This window comes from Aquarana catesbeiana, linkage group LG13, assembly GCF_042186555.1.
Source record: "Aquarana catesbeiana isolate 2022-GZ linkage group LG13, ASM4218655v1, whole genome shotgun sequence".
In the NCBI taxonomy this organism is placed as follows: Eukaryota; Metazoa; Chordata; class Amphibia; order Anura; family Ranidae; genus Aquarana; species Aquarana catesbeiana.
The window spans coordinates 76,095,853-76,119,145 of record NC_133336.1 but is presented as its reverse complement, the minus strand read 5'-3'; the positions used below and the strand labels follow the sequence as shown (position 1 = coordinate 76,119,145).

At 43.5% G+C, this 23,293-nt stretch overlaps 1 protein-coding gene across 2 annotated transcripts in view; it reads right to left on the bottom strand.

The window, feature by feature from the left end:
• The window catches only part of MGA (MAX dimerization protein MGA), a 191,213-nt gene that overhangs the window by 158,805 nt on the left and 9,115 nt on the right, over window positions 1-23,293 (bottom strand). For both annotated transcript variants that reach the window (XM_073610788.1, XM_073610787.1), the window contains exon 2: window positions 616-1,724. In XM_073610788.1, coding sequence (XP_073466889.1) covers window positions 616-1,658 — 1,043 coding nt within the window. In that variant the 5' untranslated portion in view covers window positions 1,659-1,724. The remainder of the gene's footprint in view (window positions 1-615; window positions 1,725-23,293) is intronic.

Here is a 23,293-nt window from a genome sequence, read left to right as displayed (position 1 = left end):
TAGCCAGTGTCATTAGTACAGTGACAGTGTAAAGTATTAGCACTGATCAATGTATTAGTGTTACTACTGATGTCAGTGTACCCCCCAGCCAGTATCAGATTGCCTACCACACTATCACAGTCCCACTATAAGTCACTGATCACCATCATTACGAGTATATATATATTAAAAAAAAAAAAAAAAAAAAAAAAAAATTCCAGTATCTGTACCAGACGCTATAACTTTCACGCAAACCAAATTATATACACTTACTGGGATTTTTTTCACCAAAGACATATAGCAGAATACATTTTGGCCTAAATTAATAAAGAAATTAGATTTTTAAAATTTTTTTATTGGCTATGTTTTTGTTGCAAAAAATAAAACCCAGTGGTGATCAAATACCACCAAAAGAAAGCCCTATGTGTGTAAAAAAAAAAAAAAAAGGATAAAGATGTAATTTGCGTACAGTGTTGCATGCCCTCACAACTGCCAGTTAAAGTAGCGCAGTGCCGAAAAGCAAAAAAATGCCCTAGACACGAAGGGGGTAAAACCTTTCGGAAGTCAAGTGGTTAAAAACATCTGTTACTGTTAGAAAATTATTATGACAGAACATAGAACATAATTTCTGTTTACCTGCTAAGTTGATTTAGTTTTAGAAGTAAATTCTGTAGGACTGTGTTCTGCGAATTTGAAAGACTCCGTAATTCTTGCTTGGCATTGACAGATTCATTTTCAGTGTCAGCATCAGACTGCTCAGACAATGAAATAGACGCTTTTCGTTTTTCAGTGCTTTCTGGATCATCATGTTCTAACTTTTTGCTACCCGGTGAATCTTTTGCTTCTGTGTAAATCTTAGGCTTGGCTTCTTTAGGAGGCCGCCCCACCATAGTCCCTTCCCTAAAGCCTTTGGCAAAAGGATTGCAGTCAATCTTTAGTTGGGTAATCTGAACATTCTGATATGCAGTTACTGCAAAAAACTCTGTCTGTGGGAAGCTGAAGGTGTGAACATCAGGTCCATTAAGCTGTATTACTTCCGTGGCCTTGTCAGCAGGGATAACATGTAGCCTTGGCAAGTAGCGGTGCATAGAGTGGAGGATAATGTGACCTTCTTGGTCCAAAATATTATTAGTTAACTTTAGCTTATAGAAAGAAACAGGTTGGTGCATCCAGTACTGCCCTGTTGACGGAGACTCAGGGTGAATGAATGCCCTTCCTAGTACATGCGGTTCTGCTTTTCCACCAGGCTCCCACCACTTGCCATTCCACTTGTATTTGTGAGTGTCCAATGGAGTGATGTCCATAGCAAGGATGTACTTCTGGTAAGGGTCCATACCCGATATCCAGTAGCGACAATAAGGAAACATCCTTCTTCCTTGCTTTGTTAATACCATCTCTGTACTACAGCGGTAAAACTCATTCCACATGTTGTTGTTATCCAGGGTTACAGTAATTCCTCCAGAAATACAATCAGCTGACAGAAAGGTATTCGACTTTGATTCATGAGGTCCAGGCTGGACAAGTGGTGCAACTGCCGATGCATCCCGGTTGGCTACAAGGATCCTTTCTTCTTTTTCATCACCCTCAGACTGGTGTAAGATAACGAAGTAAGCAGGCGTTGTTGATGGAGGTTTACTCCCACTTTCTGGAGCTGCTTCTAGCATCTTATTTTCCTCCATGATGGTCAAAAATCCTGAAAACTTACTCACTCATCAGGCTTCAAATACCATTGAAAATTCATTTTCCTAAAAACAATATATGGAAATTTTAATTGGACATTGTCAAAAAAATATTTTATGATGTACAGTTCAGAGTATGAACATTATTAAAGGGACTAACATTAAAAAACCTTCCCACTGTACTGGTGACTTCTAAAGGGGTTCTGTCCTGATCAAGGTTACCATTTAATTTGTTTGGTAGGATTATTATATTTAAAATTATATTTTTACCTTGTTTCCTTTATATGCTCTTGAACTTTACTGTGCTGATCCACAATTTTTTTTTCTCTGAAGTGTATAAGAGCTTAACCTTCTTCTTGGGGGGGCAAGCAAAACCACCCAAAATATCATTATGACCAACATATAGAAGTGAGCTGGCATAATTGAATTTAGATTATGTAGCTTCACAACTGACGCATAAATACTAGTGGTTATACCTAAAGTTAATACCTCAGCCTTAACAGTGGATGCAGCTATACTTTCATTCTTAAAGTCCTTAGCTAATTTATGTAATTGGAAACATATACCCCCAAATTTATTCAGGATCTAGCTTTAAATCATTTGAGGCTCTTCAGCAGAATACATTGTTTTTGCCCTATATTCAATGTTAGCATGCAGTGGCGGCTTAGTTTGGGTTAACAGGTGTAGTTGTGCAACCACATTCGCTAGAGAAAATGTTAGTTATCTCTGAACATAAGAAATTGCCCCCTACTTACTATTCAAATTTGATATCCCTGAAATTTCATAAACCTTTCAAATTAAATAATCAATGGAGGTTGGATGTCCTTTATATTCCAGAAGAGATTTGGAAGATAGTGTAGTCTTAAACCATCTTCTCGGTTATATCCTCTAGGGTAGGGGTCTCAAAACTGGCGGCCCTCCAGCTGTTGCGAAACTACGAGTCTCATGAGGCTTTGCAAGGCTGACAGTTATAAGCAAGACTCCCTCAGGCAGAGGCATGATGGGACTTGTAGTTCCACAACAGCTGGAGGGCAACCATTTTGAGACCCCTGCTCTAGGGTATGAGTGCTCAACCTGTGGCGCTTCAGCTGTTGCAAAACTGCAAGTCCCATCATGCCTCTGCCTTAGAGAGACATGCTTGTAGCGGTCAGCCTTGCAATGCCTCCTGGGACTTTTAGTTCCGCAACAGCTGGAGGGCCACTGGTTGAGCATCCATGCTCTAGGGAAACCTGATTCAGCTTAAATTTATACACAGAGTGTACTTCTCAACTCTATGTCTTGATCACATGAAACACATCCCCCTAATCCCTATATTTTTAGGGGCTCCAGTGAGCCGACTTTCTACAAATGGTGTGGAACAGTCCTATGATTTAAATGTATTGGATGCAAATAATGGCCTTCAATAGCGAGTACACCCAATATCTTTAGTCCCCTTTGGTTCTAGGAATTAGCAGGGAACTCCATTTTAGTGCTCCTCCTGTTTTATGCTAAAGGTTGATAGCTTTAACTTGCAAAAGGGTGAATCCACCCAATATTAGTGAATAGAAGGGGCTGCTTAATTTGATGGTGATTTTTTTTTTATGCCCTTACTTGCAAGTCCAGGAGCTGCCCCCAAAATTTTAAACCATTTGGTCTAAATGGGCAAATATGCCAGACACTTTTGACTGTTAAGAGAATGATGTGTTGTAATGGTGTGGACCACTGACCCTCTGTCTGGACAGTGCCAATTGGCCCTGTGCTGATCACATGCACTCTCCCCAGGAAAAAAAACAAACAAAACTTCTAGCAATACACACCAAACTGAGCATATGCAACTTGCCCCAAGGCTCTGTTCTATTAGCAGATAGATTGGGGGCTGTGGAAGAAGGGGAGGATCAGAGAAGACAGGATCAAACAGCGTTTTTACACAATGCAGAGGATTAACCTCTTAGGTTCCACAGTGAGTATAATAAACATGCTTTACTGCATATACAGACTGATTTTACGGTTGTGGGTTTAGTAACACTTTATTGAAAACTCTATTGAAAATCTTGAAGACTGCAGTCCACAAACGGTCACCAACAAATTTAACTGAACTTGAGCAGTTCTGAGTGGGCAAAAATAGCTATGTGCAAAGTTAGTAGAGACATATCCCAACAGACTAAGGGCTATAATTAAAGTAAAAGGTGCTTCAACAAAATACTGACACAAGGGGGGGTTGGGTGATCCTTTTTCCAACATTTTGGTGTCATATTTTGCACTTGGATGTTATAAGTTGCACTGAGTAAATACAGCTGGATAAAATAAAAAAAATAAAACTGTTTGTGTTTTCATTTCAGGCCACACAGCAACAGTGTGATTATTTTAAGGGGGGCGATTCTATTCTATACCCACTGTATGTCTAATCTATATATGGATGCATGTCTCCTATATTCTAGGCCATTCCTTCCATCACCCTCTATTTTTGCACTTCAATTTTCCCCTTGATGTACTAATTTTTACCTAATTTACAAAGATATAGAGCATGGGTCTCCACATTTTTTTTAGTATGAGGGCCATATCATATTGTGACAGTCCAAGGCTCTGCCACTGTCTAAAAGTGGGCAAACAAATGATTGTTCTCATGAATGCTGAGTGTCTATCTATGCTAAGGGGAGAAAGTTGATCTTACAGCTTTCTCTGGGTTTTGTAATATCTAGGTTTGTATCTGCAGTTCAAAGAGGAGGGACGAAGCCTCCAATCCGGTGTACAGGAGACTCAAATTCAGAATACTTTATTAATCCCAAGGGAAATTATTAAAATACAGTTACATTCAACTGAGACACAAAAACACAATAACGAACGGTTAGAAAACAAGACAAAATAACAAACAATAAAATTACTATTAACAGCAAGTTAAAGTGTTACTAAACCCAAAACAGTAAAATCAGTCTGTAAATGCAGTAAAATATGCTTGTTATACTCACTGTGGAACCTAAGGGGTTAATCCTTTGCATTGTGTATAAAGGCTGTTGTAGCCTGTCTTCTCTGATCCTCCCCTTCTTCCACTGTCCCAAATATATTTCCTGATAATACAGAGCCAGGGGACAGGCTGCACATGCTCAGGTTGGTGTGTATTGCTAGTAAAGCTACACGATTCTGGATAAAATGAGAATCACAATTTTTTTTGCTTAGAATAAAGATCACGATTCTCACGGTGTAACATCTTTTACATTATAGAAAAAAAATTGGGCTAACGTTACTGTTAAGTTTTTTTTTTTTAATCGTTGAAGTGCATTTGTTCTCACAAAATTGTGTTTGTAAGACTGCTCTGCAAATACAGTGTGACAAAAAATTATAATATATATATATATATATATATATAAAATTTTTGGGGGGTTCTAAGTAATTTTCTTGCAAAAAATAATGATTTTAAGGCCTCATTCACATGAGGCGGACTCTGTTTCCACGGAGCCCGCCTCGGTCCGCCGGCTCAGCGGGAGATCTCTCCGTTCATCTCCGCTCAGCCGGCGGATGACAGGTCCCTCTCTGCTCACTGAGCGGGGAGGGGCTTGTCAGGCGCCGCTGCTGCCTATGGAGGGATCGGATGAAAACAGACAGCGTGTCCATTTTCATCAGATCTCACCCGATCTGATAGCGACGTATCTGGACGTAGGGCCATCCATCTGCTTTCAGCGGATCGGACCGGGTCGGATGTCCGCAGACATGTCTCCGCTGACATCCGTCGCTCCATAGGCTAACATGGAGCACCCGTTCAGGTCCGCGTCAAAACTGACAGGCAACCTGAACGGTCCGATCGTGTGAAAGGGGCCTAACTTGTAAGCAACACGTGTCAGAAAAAGGCTTAGTCTTTTAGGCCCGATTCACACTGGTGTGACATACGCTCCGACTTTGGGAGCACATGTCACATGACGTGTATAAATCAATAGTTCCCTATGAGAGCCGTCTTAACTGGCCTGACACGAGTCGACCCAACTTTGGTCCGTTTTCAGCCTATTCAATATCATTAAAGTCGGATCAAAATCGGATCCTTATCCTAACCATCCAACTTGTGACATCCGACATGGTAATTACAGCAGCAGGAATAGGAATTTTTGCCACACTGGGATTGTTTTAATTGGTCAAAAAAGGACAAGTGTCAAAGTTGGAGCAAAATCGGATCCTGTTCATTTAAGTCGGATGGAAGTAGGACCGATGTTGCAGGGCAAAGTGGGATCGACAGTTGTACAACAGTCGTGTCATACCAGTGTGAACTCGGCCTAAGTGGTTAAACTGACCTCATTTACAGACCGAAGTTCATCCCTTTGATCTAAAAGAACCAAATGATACAATATTTCTTTTTATATCTCTCAGCACTGAGCAATGTTGTGATAAACATTGCTTTAATTTTGTAGTTAAGTCTATCTATATGCTAGTGCATCTAACACTAACCTTTCCTGGTTTAAGATTCCTGGGACTGCCACATTTGACAGGAGGCATGAAGGACTTTATTCAGTTATCTTTCATTTGCTCTACACCTACAGTGAGGGAAAAAAATAATTTGATCACCTGCTGATTTTGTGCGTTTGCCCACTGACAAGCGTTTGCCCACTGACAAAGAAATGATCAGTCTATAATTTTAATGGTAGGTTTATGTTAACAGTTTAAGACAGAACAAAAATATCCAGAAAAACGCATTTCATAAAAGTTATAAATTGATTTGCATTTTAATGAGTGAAATAAGTATTTGATCCCCTATCAATCAGCAAGATTTCTAGCTCCCAGGTGTCCTCTATACAGGTAACGAGCTGAGATTAGGAGCACTCCCTTTAGGAAAGTGCTCATAATCGCAACTTGTTACCTGTATAAAAGACACCTGTCCACAGAAGCAATTAGATTCCAATCTCTCCACCATGGCCAAGACCAAAGCACTGTCCAAGGATGTCAGGGACAAGATTGTAGATCTACACAAGGCTTGAATGGGCTTCAAGACTTGGTGAGAGGGTGACAACAGTTGGTGCGATTATTCGCAAAGAAGAAACACAAAATAACTCAATCTTCTGAGGCTCCATGCAAGATCTCACTTCGTGGAGTTTCAATGATAATGAGAACGGTGGGCCAGAACTACACAAGAAAATCTTGCCAATGATCTCAAGGCAGCTGGGACCATATTCACCAAAAAAACAATTGGTAACACTACTCTGTGAAGGACTGAAATCCTGCAGTGCCCCCAAGGTCCTCCTGATCAAGAAAACACATGCACAGGCCCGTATGAAGTTTGCTAATGAACATCTGAACCATTCAGAGAACTGGGTGAAAGTGTTGTGGTCAGATGAGCCCAAAAATCAAGCTCTTTGGCATCAACTCAACTCGGGGTGTTTGGAGGAGGAGGAATGCTGCCTATGACCCCAAGAACACCATCCCTACCATAAAACATGGGAGGTGGAAACAATATGCTTTGGAGGCGTTTTTCTGCTATGGGGACAGGACAACGTCACCAAATCAAAAAGGGACAATGAAAGGGTACATATACCGTCAAATTTTGTGTGAGAACCTCCTTCCCTCAGCCGGGGCATTGGAAATGGGTCATGGATGGGTACTCCAGCATGACAATGACCCAAAACACATAGCCAAGGCAACAAAGGAGTGGCTCAAGAAGAAGCACATTAAGGTCCTGAAGTGGCCTAGCCAGTCTCCAGACCTTAATCCCATAGAAAGGGAGGGAGCTGAAGGTTTGAGTTACCAAACGTCAGCCTTGAAACCTTAATGACTTGGAGAGGATCTGCAAAGAGGAGTGGGAAAAAATCCCTCCTGAGAGGTGTGCAGACCTGGTGGCCAACTACAAGAAACGTCTGACCTCTGTGATTGCCAACAAGTTATGTTTTTTGCGAAGGGGCCAAATACTTATTTCACTCATTAAAATGCAAATCAAATTTAAAAACTTTTTTGAAATACATTTTTCTGGATTTTTTTGTGGTTATTCCGTCTCTCACTGTTAAAATAAACCTACCATTAAAATTATGGACTGATCATTTCTTAAGTGCTTACAGCGATAAAGACTCTTTTCTTACTTTTTGGAAGGTCAGAGTGAAATAAAGGGCCCAATGCCTCACTTATATTCAATTGAAGCCAATGGAGCGCACATCACGGAAACTGGATGAGACGTTTTGCACATCATTTCCAGGTTCATTTTAGTTAAAGTGATTTTTTTTAAAAATAACAAAACAAAGCTTTACAAACATATCATACTTACCTCCACTGTGCAGTTCGTTTTGCACATTGTGGCCCCAAACCTGGTCTTCTGGGGTCCCCCGGCTCCTCCTCGCATCGGTAAACACCCTGGGAGAAGCGCTCTCCCTGGGGGTTACCCTTGCGGGCGCGCTCCCGAGTCCAGCATTTGCGTCCATAGACACAGAATGCCGGACTCGGCCCCACCCCCCGCATCATTGGATTTGATTGACAGCAGCGGGAGCCAGCCGAGAACCCCGGGCAGAGAAGGTGAGCGTGTCTCCGCCGAGGGAACAAACGAGCTCAGATGAGTAAATTGGGGGGGGTCAGTGTCAGAAGTTTTTTCACCTTAATGCATAGGATGGGAGATCAGTAAATGGATGTGTGCTGTAGGGCTGAACAACTAATCGATTACGAAATTAAGCGATTACTATTTTCATAAATCGATTAAACCGGCCAGTAACATAATGGGAAAAAAAAAATAAAAAAATCGCTACTGTAAATATTACTTTCACAGTTCTACAGTAAAAAAAATGCACCCCTTACAGTAGCGATTATCTGCTTTTTTTGTACTATAAAAGGGCTCATTTTAGTTTTTTTAACCCCATTATGTTACTAAAAGTCTTAGACCTGGTTCACATCTATGTGTTTTTGGTGCTTTTTGCAGAAACGCACTACAGTTTATTTACACGGTTTCCTATGGGACATGTTCACATCTATGTTTTTTTTCCAGCCACTGTGTATTTGGAAAGCGTCAGGGACTTTTTTTTTTAAATGCAAAACTGTGCTTTTTTTAGTTCAATATACTTCAATGGAGAAGCTGCAGAAAAGCATGTAAATGCGTTTTTTGCAGCAATTTGTGTTTTTTAATCTGCCCAACAACAAATTGGCCAATAAAAAAAAAACACAAACAAAAAAAAAAAAAAAACAAAACAAAAAAACGCAGAATCGCAGCAAAATCACGTGCACAAAAATCAAAACGCACAGCAAAAAGCACTGCAGAAACAGATCAATAGCAAACTGCATATGTGTGTACCGAGCCTTATGCTGGCCACACGGATCAATTTTCAGACAAAAAAAATCTTTGTACATTCGCTGAATAAAAGAATATTTGAAATTTTCACTTGTTTTTAACTTTCTGTTTTTAAAATAATTGTAATTTCTGAACGAAAACCGCATACGTGGACTGAAAATTCCTTTGACCAAGAAATTTTCTATTATTTCCAAATTTTCCCATCACTGTGGTTGAAAATGAACGTCGATTTGACCCCACTAATGATTAAGAAAATCGAACGAATGTTCTTAAAATGAAATTTTTTTTTGAAGGAAGACATTGTTTTTGTTTTTTTAAATAAAAAAAAATTGATCTCTGAGTCTGATGATATTTACCAGATTCACCCTTTAATAGTATATATCCTCTAACAGCATATACAGAATATCGCTCCTCTAATAGTATATACAGCATATCTCTTCTGTCTGTTATTCTCAGAGTGGTTTAGATATTTTACTCCCTAACCATATAGTTGGTTATATATATTTATATTTACCACTGCATAGAGCTATTTAAATATAAACTGCCTTTTTTAAAAACTTTACACATTAACTAAATTATACACCACACATCTTTTTAAGGTTATTAACCGATTGAAACAATAATTGGCCAACTAATCGATTATGAAAATAATAGTTAGTTGCAGCCCTAGTTCGCTGATCTCCCTCCCATCTGTGGTCACACTACAGGGGCCAACGAAAGCAATCTGGTAAACACTGCGCAAACTGTTGGTGCTATATAAATCCTGTATAATAATAATAATAATAATAATAAATTAATAATTGTAGGCAGCTGTTCAATAGAAAGTCAACAGATTGCTTGTGAAACACACATATTCCTAGTGGCTGCAGCCACTGGGAGCGTGTCTGAAAATGCCACTGTCTTTAAAAGTGATTGTAAACTCAATATTTTTTAAAACAAACAAACAAACAAAAAAAAAAAAAAAAAAACGTACCTGCTCTGTGCAATGTAATTGCACAGATCAGTCCTGAACCTCCTCTTGTCGGGTCCCACCAGTTCTCCTAGCTCCTGCGCTTCTTGATGTGCCGCCATAGTAGGAAGCCATTTCCTATCATAGAACACCTACGAGCTTGATCGCGAGCCGGGCTGCCAGTGTCCATAGACAGAGAAAAGCACAGCTTGGACCCGCTCTCATCTCAGGATTAACTAATGGCTGCAGACGGGCACAGGGCTGGACAGAGTGAAGACTCAAATATTATTATATATTGGGGCTGGGGGGGGGGGGGGGGGGGGGCTTGATACATTAAGGTAAAAAAAATAAAATAAAAAAAGTTTAGGCTTTAGAACCACTTTAAGCCTTATGCAGGTGGCGGTAAAATGGTTTAAGCTCATTGAAACTGCTTAAAAACCCTTTTCGCATTAGAGGGTCTGCCGTAAGGTGAGGAACCTGCCGTAGATGATGGCGCTCTAAGTAGGCAAACGGCTCACATCCACACGGCAGGAGAGGCCCATTCATATAGTGAAGCATGATTTTGTATTGTGGGGTAGAACTCCTTTCTTCAGTAACCACCTTAATGCACTAAAGGAAATTCCCAAAGAGGGATTTGCTTTTGTACAGCATGTGCAAAAGACAGCTTTTACAAGGACAGTCCACCTATCCAGCTTTAAGCCATAAGATTCTATGCATATGCACAGAAAGTAAAGGCATTCTGCAAATTTGACAGATTACACTCTCCATGGCTTCTATACTGAAGAACAATGCGGAGAACAAGAGTTGTAACTTTGCAGCAAGATTAGAATTATCTGCAAAATCTGAGAAAGTTCACTATTCATTTCTCTAATCCAGTTTGCCATGGTCCGGCAAAATAAATCTCCAACTGCCTATCAACTGAATCCTTAGACTGCATTCGCACAGGAGCCATGCTACGAAAGCCAGCGACAAGAATCTACAGATTCCTGTAGCTGGTATTGACAACAGTGTATGGATAGCTGTGGCTGCCAAGCCCATACACTGCATGGCAGGCTGTTGGCAGCTGCAGCTATTTGTGACTGTTTGCACAGGCAGCGATTACCTGCAGTGATCATGGCTGGAAGCACTTTTCTGGGAGATGAGCAGCATATATAAATGTACAGGGAAGCTCTGTCTTAGCTTATCGACATAGCTGGTCCTATACCAGATATAGGTTTTACTTGTCATGGTGGGCATACCAAAGGGGTCTTCAGGGTCTGGGTGCCAAAAGGAATGGACCATGGCCCTGGACTTGTATAACACCCTACAGCTAACTCACTTGCTGCATCATGTACTGAGGTAAATGTCAAAAGCGGGATCCAGTGCCAAAGCAAACATTACAAGCCTGCCTCAGTGTTGTTGGTTTCAGATACAGTTCCCAAGATGTACATCGAGGGTAACCAATCCATAAACTCGTAATGAGCCATAAGCAGTAAGATCTTGATAGAAGTGTCAAAGAAGTAAAACTGGTGAAAATTAGAAAAATTCTTCTCCAACAGGAGAAGGGGTCCATCTCCTAAGGGCACTACTAAAAAAACAAAGCCTCGGAGTGGTAGGGTTGTATGGGTACACCGTGGGGGCTAGCTTCCAGCAACCTGAAGGTAGCAGCATATAACCCATGGTCCCACTCAGAAACAACTTTTCTGTACAAATAAAGATCATCACAGCACAGTGATACATCACAGGACACAGGAGTTCATATTTATGACGACTTGGGTTATGCTGCCACCATAAGGTCAATGGAAACCGCCTCATGGAAACTTCACAAAAAATGCAGGAAACCCCACCCAAGCATAATCGAGGTGATGGCCACCAAACAGGCAAAAAGCAACAAGAAAATCTCTTGAAGAGATTCAAAAGGATGCATGCAACTGCATGACAAGGCGACCCCAGCCCTAAATACAAACCTCAGCTGCATCCAAAATGCATTGGAATCGCACTAAAAACTCACTCAAATAGCACTGCATAGGTGTGACCCTAGCCTAAAGCAGGATGGAAGATCGAACCCTGCAACAGCAACTCTGGACAATCTGGCAGAACTCATGGCTCACCTGCCAGAGATTCAGCATTCATTTTTCTTGGCCAAGTAGGTGCGACCAGAGTGAACAGAATGCCCTCTACCTTTATAATGCGTGACAGATGATCAAGAAGCTGAAGTTGAGGGGACGCAAAGATAAGAGAAAACTGATTCCAAGGAGTTAGGCCCTTTCCACTAGAGGTACACCGAATGGAAATTTTGGTGCCAAAACCGAAACAAACAAAAACTGAAAATTACATATTTAAAAAAAAAATATATATTATATTATGAAAAAGTGTAACGGAGGAGAAACCTACTTTTCCATCCGTTTTCGGATCGAGTGACGACGGACTCTACGGTCCGTCATCACCCGATCCCCCATAGGGGAGAGCGGCGCTCTGACAGGTCCGTCGCTGCACAGTGTGCAGCGATGGACCTGTCATTTTCCTGCTCAGCGGGGATCGGTGGAGCGATCCCCGCTGAGAAAGCGGATGTTCATGGGGCGGATCACGACTGATCCGTCCCATGTGAAAGAGCCCTTAGACTTACTGGTAACTTGTTTTCCAGGAGTCTTTCAGGACAGCACCTTGAGAGAGAGTGACTCCACCCACTTGTCAGGAAACACACCTCCACCAATCTTTAAAAGGAGGCTCCTTCCCACTTATCAGTAGTAGTAGAGAATCTCCGGCCCAAGCTGGAACACATAATCAGAATATGGTTAGTCACAGCATAGTAATTTAAAAACAATAAGGGCGGGTTGCTGCTGTCCTGAAAGACTCCTGGAAAACAAGTTACCGGTAAGCCTAACTTGATTTTTCCCTTAACGTCTTTCAGGACAGCACCTTGAGAGGATAAAAGAGACTTACCCACTAGGGAGGGACCACAGCCTGCAAGACCTTTCTGCCAAAAGCCTGATTGCTTGCTGACAGAAGGTCTAGTCTGTAATGACGGACAAACGTTAGGTAACTTGACCATGTAGCCGCCTTACAAATTTGATCTTGGGTGGCACCAGCTATTTCTGCCCATGTAGTGGCCTGAGCCCTGGTAGAATGTGCTTTAATTCCCAGCGGGGGAGATAGCCCCGACTGAGTTTAGGCTGCCAAAATAGCGGATATAAGACCATCTAGCTATTGACCCCTTTGATGCTTGGTGGGCCTTCTTTTTTTCCAGAAAAAAGTATAAAACAAAGAGTCCGAAGACCGAAAGTCCTTTGTTACTTTGAGATAATGTAATAAAGTCCTTCCTACATCCAAATTGTGAAATTGGCTTTCTTTCTCCCCTGAAGGGTTTGAGCAAAAGGTTGGTAGGATGATCTCCTGCGACCTGTTGTGGGCCGACGCTGACTTTGGCAAAAACCCCGCATCGGTTTTGAGTATAATCCTATCTGTGTAGATGGATAAAAAGTTTTTTAACCAATAGGGTGAGTAGCTCACTAATTCTCCTTTCTGATGTTATTGCAATCAAAAATAAAGTCTTAAGAGTAAGATTCTTCAGTGAAATTGCTTGTAGTGGTTCAAAAGGTTCCTTTGTGAGGGCTTGTAGGACCACTGATAGATCCCAATTGGGAAAGTGCTTAGCTGGAGCTGGTCTGGATCTATTAAGTGCCTTGAAAAATCTTGTTACTAAGGATTTAGAAGAGATTGGTCTTTCCAGAAAGACTCCCAATGCGGCTACTTGCACCTTAAACGTGCTGACTGACAATCCTTTGTTTGCACCATTTTGAAGAAATTCTAAAATTGACACTAAATTTTGTACCATTCTATTTGTCAAACGACAACAGGAGTTGTAGACTTTCCAATATTTAGCATAGATTTTTCTGGTTACGGTTTTTCTACTGGAAAGTAAGGTAGTTACCAAAGGTTGAGACAAACTTATTTCTTAACAACTGCTCCTCAGATACCAGGCGGTGAGGCTTAGACCGGCCACTTCCGGATGATGTATCGGACCTTGTAGAAGCAAGTCTTGCCGGAGAGGCAGCTGCCAGGATGGTTTGACTGCCATCTGCAGAATGGTGGTAAACCATGCCCTTTTGGCCAAAATGGAGTAATTAGAATTACTGCCACATTCTCCCTCTGTATTTTCCTCAATACAAACGGGATTAGTTGAAACGAAGGAAACCCAGATGAAAGTTCCAAGGCTGTATTAACGCATCTATCCCCTGGGAACTGTTGTTTCTGTGAATGGAGAAGAAAACTGGGAGTTGCGTATTTTCTTCTGATGCAAACAGGTCTATTTGTGGCTGGCCCCAGGCCCTGGTGATCACTGCAAAGACTTCCGGATTCAAACTCTATTCTGCCTCTTGAATCCGTCTTCTGCTTAATCTGCCACTACATTTAGAGTGCCCTTGAGGTAAACTGCTGATAAGGACAGCAAATGATTTTCTGCCCATCCTAGGATCTTTGAAGCCAGTAACTAAAGTCTTTTGCTTCTTGTGCCCCTCTGCTTGTTCAGATAGGCTATGGTAGAGGCATTGTCTGAGAGAACCTGGACATGGAAACTTTGAAGACTTGGAGAGAAGGCATCCAATGCTAAGGTCACTGCCCTTAGCTCCCTCCAATTTGAGGACCTTTTCTCTTCTGCCTGGGACCCAGCTCCTTGTGCGAAGTTCTGACCTAGGTGCGCTCCCCATCCCCTTACGCTGGCATCCGTGGTTACCACTTTTTCTATTGGAAAAGACCATAGCAGGCCATCTGACAGATTTGCCTGATTTCTCCACCACCAAAGCGATCGCTTGACCTTGATGGGGATTTTTATCTTTGTCTCCAGAGTTTCTGTCCTGTGATCCATGTTCTCAAGAGGAAACTCTGAAGAGGTCTGAAATGTAACCTTGTCCATTAAATGGCTGGCATGGTTGAGGTTAGGGTTCCTAGGGCTGACATGACTCGTCTGACTAATAATTCCTGATTTGCCAGGGATGCCACGACATTTTGGACTTTTACCATTTTCTCTTCTGGGAAAAAAACTCTCTGCTCCACTGAGCTGATTTGATACCCCAGAAATTGTACTTCTTGGGCTGGATTGAAATTTGACTTTTGCACATTTACGATCCAACCCAAGGCTTCTAGATGATCACGGCTTTTCCCAGGTCCTCTAACAATTTCTCCCTGGAAGGGCCAAAGAAGAGCAGGTCGTCCAGGTAAGGAATTACAGCTATCCCCTGCAGGCGGAGAGGTACGAGAGCTTCTGCCATCACCTTTGTAAATATTCGCGGGGCAGAAGAAAGGCCAAAGGGAAGGGCCTTGAATTGTAGGTGCAGAAACTCTTTCCCCATATTTATCACCATACTTAGGAACTTCTGAGACTGAGGGGCTATAGGGATATGTAGATGCGCATCTCGGTCTATCGATGCCATAAAGCACTCCTTTGTCAATAGGTTTCTGACCGTGAAGATGGAGTCCATATGAAATTTTTTGTATAGGACCGATCTGTTCAGCGGTTTCAAGTTGAGGATTAACTGAAAACTTCCGGATGGCTTTTTTATCAGGAATATATGGGAGTAGAATCCCTGATAAAGCTCCCTCTGTGGAACCTGAGTCACAACCCCCAGATTTATCAGATCCTTTAACAGGTTCTTCATCGCTAAGGCCTTTGTTGCATCTTTTGGTAGATTTGTTATAAAGTACCTTTCTGGGGGCGATCCAAAAATTCTATTCTGTACCCTCGGGCCAGCATGTACTGCTTTTCCGTTATGCTTTACCAATAAGGGAGAAAACCCTGAAGTCTTCCTCCCACCTGTAACCAGCTGTCATTGCGTCTTGCTGGTTGACGCAGGAGGATGGAAAAGGACATTTCCTTTGCCTTTTCCCCTCTGCCGACCAATTTTTCTTTTTCTCGAGGCTTGTTTTGTTCCTGAGCCCTGTGAGGACGAAAAAAACCTTTGACTGGCTGTTTCTTCTTCTAGACAGGAAAAGAATTCTTTTTATCTGCAGTCCTGTCAAGAACTGAGTCCAAATTGGGCCCGAACAATAAGCCCCCTAGAAAAGGGACCCCGCATAATTTGTTTTTAGATGCTGCATCCCCCGGCCAGGTTTTTAACCACAGAGCCCTTCTGACTGAATTAGTAAGGGCTGCGGCTTTTGCTGTCATCCTGATAGGCTACAGCTGCTGACAGCGTTGAAAAGGGATCAAGGATTTCTTGCTTAGGAGAATCAGCTATTATATGAGCCTTAACCTGATTCACCCAATACTCCTGGAGACGCAAGTAGTTGCCATTGCTGGCTTAAGGTTTCCCATGATGGATTGCCAAGCCCTCTTCAGTTGTTGATCCATCTTTTTATCCATGAGGTCTTTTAAAATCCCCATGTCCTCAAAATGCTAGATCAGTTGATCTTGACACTTGAGAAAAGGCTGCATCGAGTTTTGGAACCTTATTCCAGAGAGCCGCTGGGTCTTCATCAAAAGGGAACCTTCTCTTATGAGCCCTTGAGAAGAAAGGTTTTCTTTCAGGATCAGTCCATTCTTTCTTGATTGTCTCCGAAATTACTGCATGGACTGGAAAGGTACGCGTTTTGGACTTGCTGAGTCCTGCATGCATCCTGTCATGCAAAGACAAATCTTTACGCTCTTCCTCTAGGCCCAAAGTAGCATAAATTGCCCTCAAGAGGCTGTCTACTTGATCCAAAGACAACTGTACTTGGAAGGCATATTTTCCAGCTTGTCATCATCCTCATCTGATTCTTCATTAGAATGTGAGGGGGAAAGCCCTTCCTGGTTCAGAGGACCCATTTCTGCCTCCACTGCCGGGACTAACAGTGAGCCTTGAGAGGATTGCGAGGTAGTAGGCTGACTTGAGGATGGATTTGTAAGTGAGGATCTAAAGGATTGAATGGTAGCATCCAATTCTTTTTTGACAGATGTGATCAGATCGCTGCATGCGGAAGAAGCTTCTTCATTTAACCAAAGAGTCAATGCATGCTTGACATAAAGCCTTTTTCCAGCTTTCGGGTAACTTAGTTTTGCGTGAAGGACATTTCTTTTTAATCCCAGGGTCAGAGCTCTTGACCTGCCATGATAAGGAAAAAAAAAGACAAACCATCCTTTTGGGTCAGCCTGAAACCATTCAAGATGCTCACCACAGGTGCACAGTGAGAGAAACACCAGACTCGTGTGCCCAGACAGGCCCCCGCCACCAGGGGGAAAACACACTCTAACCCCACTAAAAACTAGGGAGAGCTAGAGAGAGACCCCACAGTAAAATAGAGCAGAACATCCAGCCTGCTCCTTACCTGGGCCTTGCTGGTGCCTGTGCCTGTCCTACTTGCTGCGGTTCCTGAGTCCATGTTGAGGAAGCAGCGCGATGCTTGTGGCGAAAAAGCACCAGACGAGACCCCCCCCCTCCTCTCCCTGCGCTTTCCGATGGAAATGACACCCAGCTCCTGCTTGTCGGATGCCGCCCCACTTCTGGCGGATGCAGTCCTCTGACTGCCCTTCCCAAGATGGCGGCGTCGTCGTCAGGAAAAAAAAAAGCACATGTCCTGGAGCAAAAATGAGCGACCGAACATGCCTAACGCCCCCGCCTGGGAGCGGCGACCTCTGGAGCAGTCCTGGATCTCCCCGAGCACTGACGAGGGAGAAGGAGCCCATCCACCCGGCACTACATCAGCCTGTGGAGATGGGAGGAACCGGCTCTCTGTAGTGGAGTAGGGAGCCTGGCCTTTCAGGACAGCACCTTGAGAGCTCCTAACTCCCCCCATGTGTTCCCTCTGGAGGAAACACAAAAACTGATAAGTGGGAAGGGGCCTCCTTTTAAAGATTGGTGGAGGTGTGTTTCCTGATAAGTGGGTGGAGTCACTCTCTCTCAAGGTGCTGTCCTGAAAGACGTTAAGGGGAAAAAAAAAAAAATGCACCAAAACACACACCTCCCATTTGAAATGCAGTGAAAAACGCAGCAAGAATGCACCAATAAAAGCATCCGTGTTACATTTCTGATCTGTTTTTTGAGTCACATGACCTATGAAAAACACCATAAGCACAGTAAAATCGTAGTAAAAAAAAAAAAAAAAAAATTCGATGCAAAAGTGTTTTTCGGTACTATTATCAGCACCTTTTTCTCTTATCGGCAAGATCTGGGGCACATAACTGTCAAGTATGCTATTAAATCTTGCCACCAAGAGATCTACGTCTGGCATCCCCTAGCAGAAACAAATCGGTGGAAATACCTCTGGGTAGAATCCATTCTCACACAATCAGCTGCTGATGGCTGAAAAACTCTGCCTGCCAATTTTCCAAGCCAGGAATGTGCATGGCAGAGAGGGCAAAAGTGTACAGTACTATCCAAGACAAAATCAGGTCCAATTCTTCTTGAGCAGCTACTTCTGGTCCCTCCTTGATGACTAATGTATGCCACAGCCATGGCATTGTCTGACTGCACCCTGACAAAGAGCCAAATCGCCTAAAGTTATAGGATTTTACATTCACTGAACCATGAGGTTTTCTGGAACACCTCCACAGCCCGACAGGCTGGTATCAGTCATCAAGATGTTCAACTTCAATGGAAGGAAGGATCTCCCGGTATCCAGTATCTGCATGGATACACATCATTCCAGAGTCACTCTGATTTTGGTAGACTGATGCATCTGTAGATCCAAGGACTACCAACTTCAGACCCATACTGAAAAGATATTGCACTGAAGAGCTCTACAATAAAATAGAGCATAGGGGACTGCAACCCAGCTACCATCTTCTCCAGTACCATCATATAAGCCTTCATCAAGGGCTATCCAAGAACCTCAGGGACTCCACCTGGGATTAATGAGCTAGGAATTTTGCATTTCTCCTACGGATCACTACCTTCAACTAAGCCTAAAGTTCTCCATACGTTGCATCAGAACCAAAGTCAGCTTCTGAAGGTCTGACCATCCAGCTGTACCTCTTCAGAACTTGGACCTTCTGCTGGACATTTGACATTAGTTTTTGAGTCCACCGCTCCTTAAGAATCATGTCATTCAGGTATCCCCAATCTTGATACCTAAGCAACTGCAGAACCGAAGCCAATATCTTGGTTTTCACACACTGGGGGCCCATGGACAGGCTGAAAGGCAATGCTACAAACTGGTAGTAGGGATTCTCCACTACAAACTGCAGAAACAATTGGGGAGGCTGGAAAAACATGTTGGGAGGTAGGCATCCTTGACGAAGCAAAACAAATCACCGACTGGGTGAACTTGATCCAGAATTTTGGTGCCTTGGGGAACCTGTTGAGATCCTTAAGGTCTGGACTTGGCTTGGAAACCATGAACAAGACATGAGACCTCTCCTCTTCTGGCACAGGTGAGTAGTCCCTTGGAACAACGGTTCTTACAGGGCCACAAAGAAAACTGCTTTTATGTGGATCTGTAGACATGTGAGCAAATAAAGTAGTGGTCTCCAAACTACAGCCCTTCACTTGCTTCTATCTGGCCCTTGGGGCACCATTCCATTGACACCAACGATGGGGCACAATTCCTGCCAATGACACCAACAATAGGGCATTGTTTACCCCCATTGATGCCGGGACATTTTCTACTCCTGATGGCCATGGTTCGGCCCCACTAAGGTCTGAAGGACCCTTAACTGGCCCTTTGTTTAGAAAGTTAGGAGACCCCTGACAAGGGGAGGAGGGGGAAGCAGCAAAACTCTAGCTTGTAGCTTCTAGACACCACAGTCTGTGACTTCCCAAGTTCAGACAGCCACAAAGGCCAATAGATGTCCTCTTCACCCATGGAAGTGTGGGCACCCATTCACTGTGAGAATATACCTCCAGAACTGGATGACTTGGGGGTCCAGCACTTCTTGCGGAATTGGGATGTAGGCTATCGCATAGAGTGTGAAGCTGTTTGCTTACAAAAGGAACTAAGAAGGAGTCCCCAGTTTCCGACCCCTTGGAAAACCCCATGTCTTGGAAATTTCCACATCCTTGTGGTACCAGTGAGCAGAATGCTTTGAAGGTGCAGACGCCTTCTCTGAGTGAGCCCAATCACATATATCTTACATAACTTCTTGTGAGGGTGGACTGGAAAGGACTTCTTATTTTTTGACAGTTGCTATGACCCAAAACCAGGGACTTTAGAAGAGGATTCTGGCAGCAATAACTTCAGGTTAGTGTGTACCACATTTGCCAGGAAGCTCATTATGGTCTTTTATGTCTGAGACAGGCATGGACCCCGAGGTACCTCCTGGGAGGATTTGCCTACAAAGGATTTCTGATGCTCAACAGCTTCCTCATCATAAGGAGTTTCTTCCACCACCTAATCCTCCCTCAAAAGGGAAGGAAAGGAAAGAAAGTTCCCATATTAGCATCCCCAGAGTTCCAAACCAGTGACTAACCTTGAAAGCTGATCACGCAGCTCAGATAAAACTGAACAAAATCTCTTCCTTGACACACAGAAAGTGAAGGATTGTCCCATGAAACAGTGGAAATAGCAGATAAGAGCAGGGGTTCATAGCTAATCTGACCCCTTGGCTGAAGGGCAAACTTTGCAGGGGTCGCTGTACCCGATGGAGATTTGGAAACCCAACCCAGCGACCCCCCCACCCACTTCTCTGCTTGCATGAGGCCATGGCCTAAGAAGGGTTAAACAGACCTCTGAATGCCTGCGGGTAGCACTCACCCAACTAAGAGGAATGTCAGCCTATGCTGACAAACGTGGCAAAGCAGCCCTTAGCAGACAATTGTCCCATTACTTGCTGTGCCTGCCAATTGCGACTGATCAGAGCTGAAGGTGAAAATGGAGCCGATTCCAGTATTCCTCATGATTTGTGGATTCCAGCGCCGTGGCAACAGTGTAGGACCAGAAGCTCAGGGACACGTGTACTGCCCTGCGCACGATGATGTAATCACGCACACTTCAGACTGCCTCCTTTGAGATCCACTACTGCCTTATGTCGCTTCCATAGGGAAAAATTGCACAATCACCTCAGAAACACAGGGAATACTGCCAAGGGGGAATGCCACATGCTCCATTATAACCTCAGAGGCACTCACCAGTCTAAGGTTGAGGGCCAGCAAGCCCAATTTTCATCCATCACAGCAGATGCACCCTGCAAGGCCTTCATAGACTATACTCCCCTCCTGCCTACAGGATCCAGCGATGACCAGCAGGCATTACATTCTGTCCCCACTCTTAAATGCAGGTTCTGGGTACAGTCCTTCTTGGCCTATTGGCTATAGCAATTGATCTATATGAAATCCACCTCTGCCACATCAACGGTGTTAGAACAGGCGGGACATTGGAACTAAGCCAATAACAGGAACATCTTCAGACACACACCTGTAGGCATATCCATCACCGAAGGACACTAGCTAATAATGGAGACTTTGATGAACTGGAAGGGGTTATGTCTGCGCAGGGTGTCCATTCATCTAAAGGTGGCAACGCAAACCAAATAGTCACGCGTATAAAAGGCCTCTGTGTCCTGCAATGTATGATTAAGAAAACAAAAAACATGCCATAAAACATAGTTGGGGGTCTTTTGCAACACACACACACATATATATATCTATATATATATATATATATAGATATATATATATATAATATATACCAATGGAAGAGGCACTCGCAAATCTACCATTGAAGCAACATAAAACACGTTTCTTGGCCAACGTTTTAGCAAGTTTATGTTGCTTCAATGCAAGGCCCATGAGCGAGTCTTCCACTCCACTGTTTGTATGTACTTTCCTTGAGTACTCCCAGGTAATCTTTGCTCTTATCTGAGTGTGGTGCCCAACAGTGCACTATAATGTTTTGTACTCGGTATCAGCAACAAAGGAATCAGAGAACAAAATTCCTCAACTTCCTCTTCATATTACAGCAGTTTTTCTCTTCACTCTTCAGGGGAGGAAATATTTTACAGTCAGTCAGGTGCTTTTATGGTACCTTATTCAACTGGCTGTCAGTATTTATTCACAAGACCACTTCTCAATGCACTAATATGAGATGTTGAGAATGTCCTCTCTACTTCTCATTGCACCTTCATAAACTGCTCCACAGAGATAAGTCAGCAATACTCCTAAGACCCCATTCACACAGGGACGACTTGTCAGGCGACCTAGTCGCCTGACAAGTCGCCTCCCGTTCTGTACTATGGAGCCGTTCTAAGGGGAGCGACGCAAGTCGCTCCGACTTAGAAAAAGGTTCCTGTACGACTTCGGGGGCGACTTGGGGCGACTTGCATAGACTTCTATGCAGAAGTCGTTTTGCAAGTCGCCCGGCCATTCGTTTGCAGGTCGCCTCGCTGAGGCGACCGGCAAGTCGTGTTGCCCCTGTGTGAATGGGGTCTTACAGTGTGTTATTTCCATTCAACAAACATACATCACAGTAATTATTAGGGGTTCCCTGAAACCAGAAACATTTTTTAGGCCCCTTTCACACTGGGGCGGTGGGGGCTTCGGCGGTAAAACGGCGCTATCTTTAGTGCCGCTTTACCGTCATTTTAGTGGCATATTCGTGCCGCTACAGCGGCGGTATAGCCGCGCTGCCCCATTGATTTTAATGGGCAGGAGCAGTGAATACACCGCTCCTTCACTGCTCCAAAGATGCTGTTTGCAGGATTTTTTTTTTCTCTCCTGCCAGCGCACCGCTTCAGTGTGAAAGCCCTCGGGCTTTTACACTGGAGAAACAGCAGAGGCAGTTTTAGGTCGGTTTGCAGGCGCTATTTTTAGCGCAATAACGCCTGCAAACCGTCCCAGTGTGAAAGGGGCCTTAAAGTGCTTCTAAACTCAAACTGATTTTTTGTTTTGTTTGTTTACTTCCCTCCCTAAACACTTACCTGACTCATCTTTCTGCTCCAGTGCCATCCCGACTGCAGCATTGCTCTGCGGTCTTCCTGGATTCACAGGAGACTGAGGGCAGCAGGATCCATAGGCTCCTGCCACTGTCAATCTCCTGTGAGGAGGTAATAGGTGGTGCGGCTTGCCAGAATAGTGTGTCTATGGATGCACAAAGACCAGCTCTAGAGTTGCCACCTCATCCCTTTGAACCCGAACACATATTAATGTACCTATTACACAGGTTCTGTGGCTGATTAAGGTGGTAATTAAACTCACTTGGTGCCTTATCTGCATTAAATTAGCCACAGGTGTGTAATTCATATGTGATCGGGTTCAAAGGGATGAGGTGGCAACCCTAACCAGCTCAGGAGCGTACGTGCACAGGTGCTCCCTTGGAACCCGGCTTGCTAAGGGGGCACCTGGAAGAAGGAGCAGGCAGCACTGGTGGGGCACCGCCAAAGAGGAGATAAGGGAGTGCTCTGTGCAGCATCATTGCACAGAGCAGGTAAGCAGAACATATTTTTTATTTTGCATCACTATGGTAAAAAGGACGCGCTATGTTAAGTGACTGAGAAGAGGGGAAATCTGTTCTTAGAGTGACAACGCTGCTCCTTCAAAACAAATGAGTGCTGTCATTCCAAGACTGAAGCATTTAACTGTC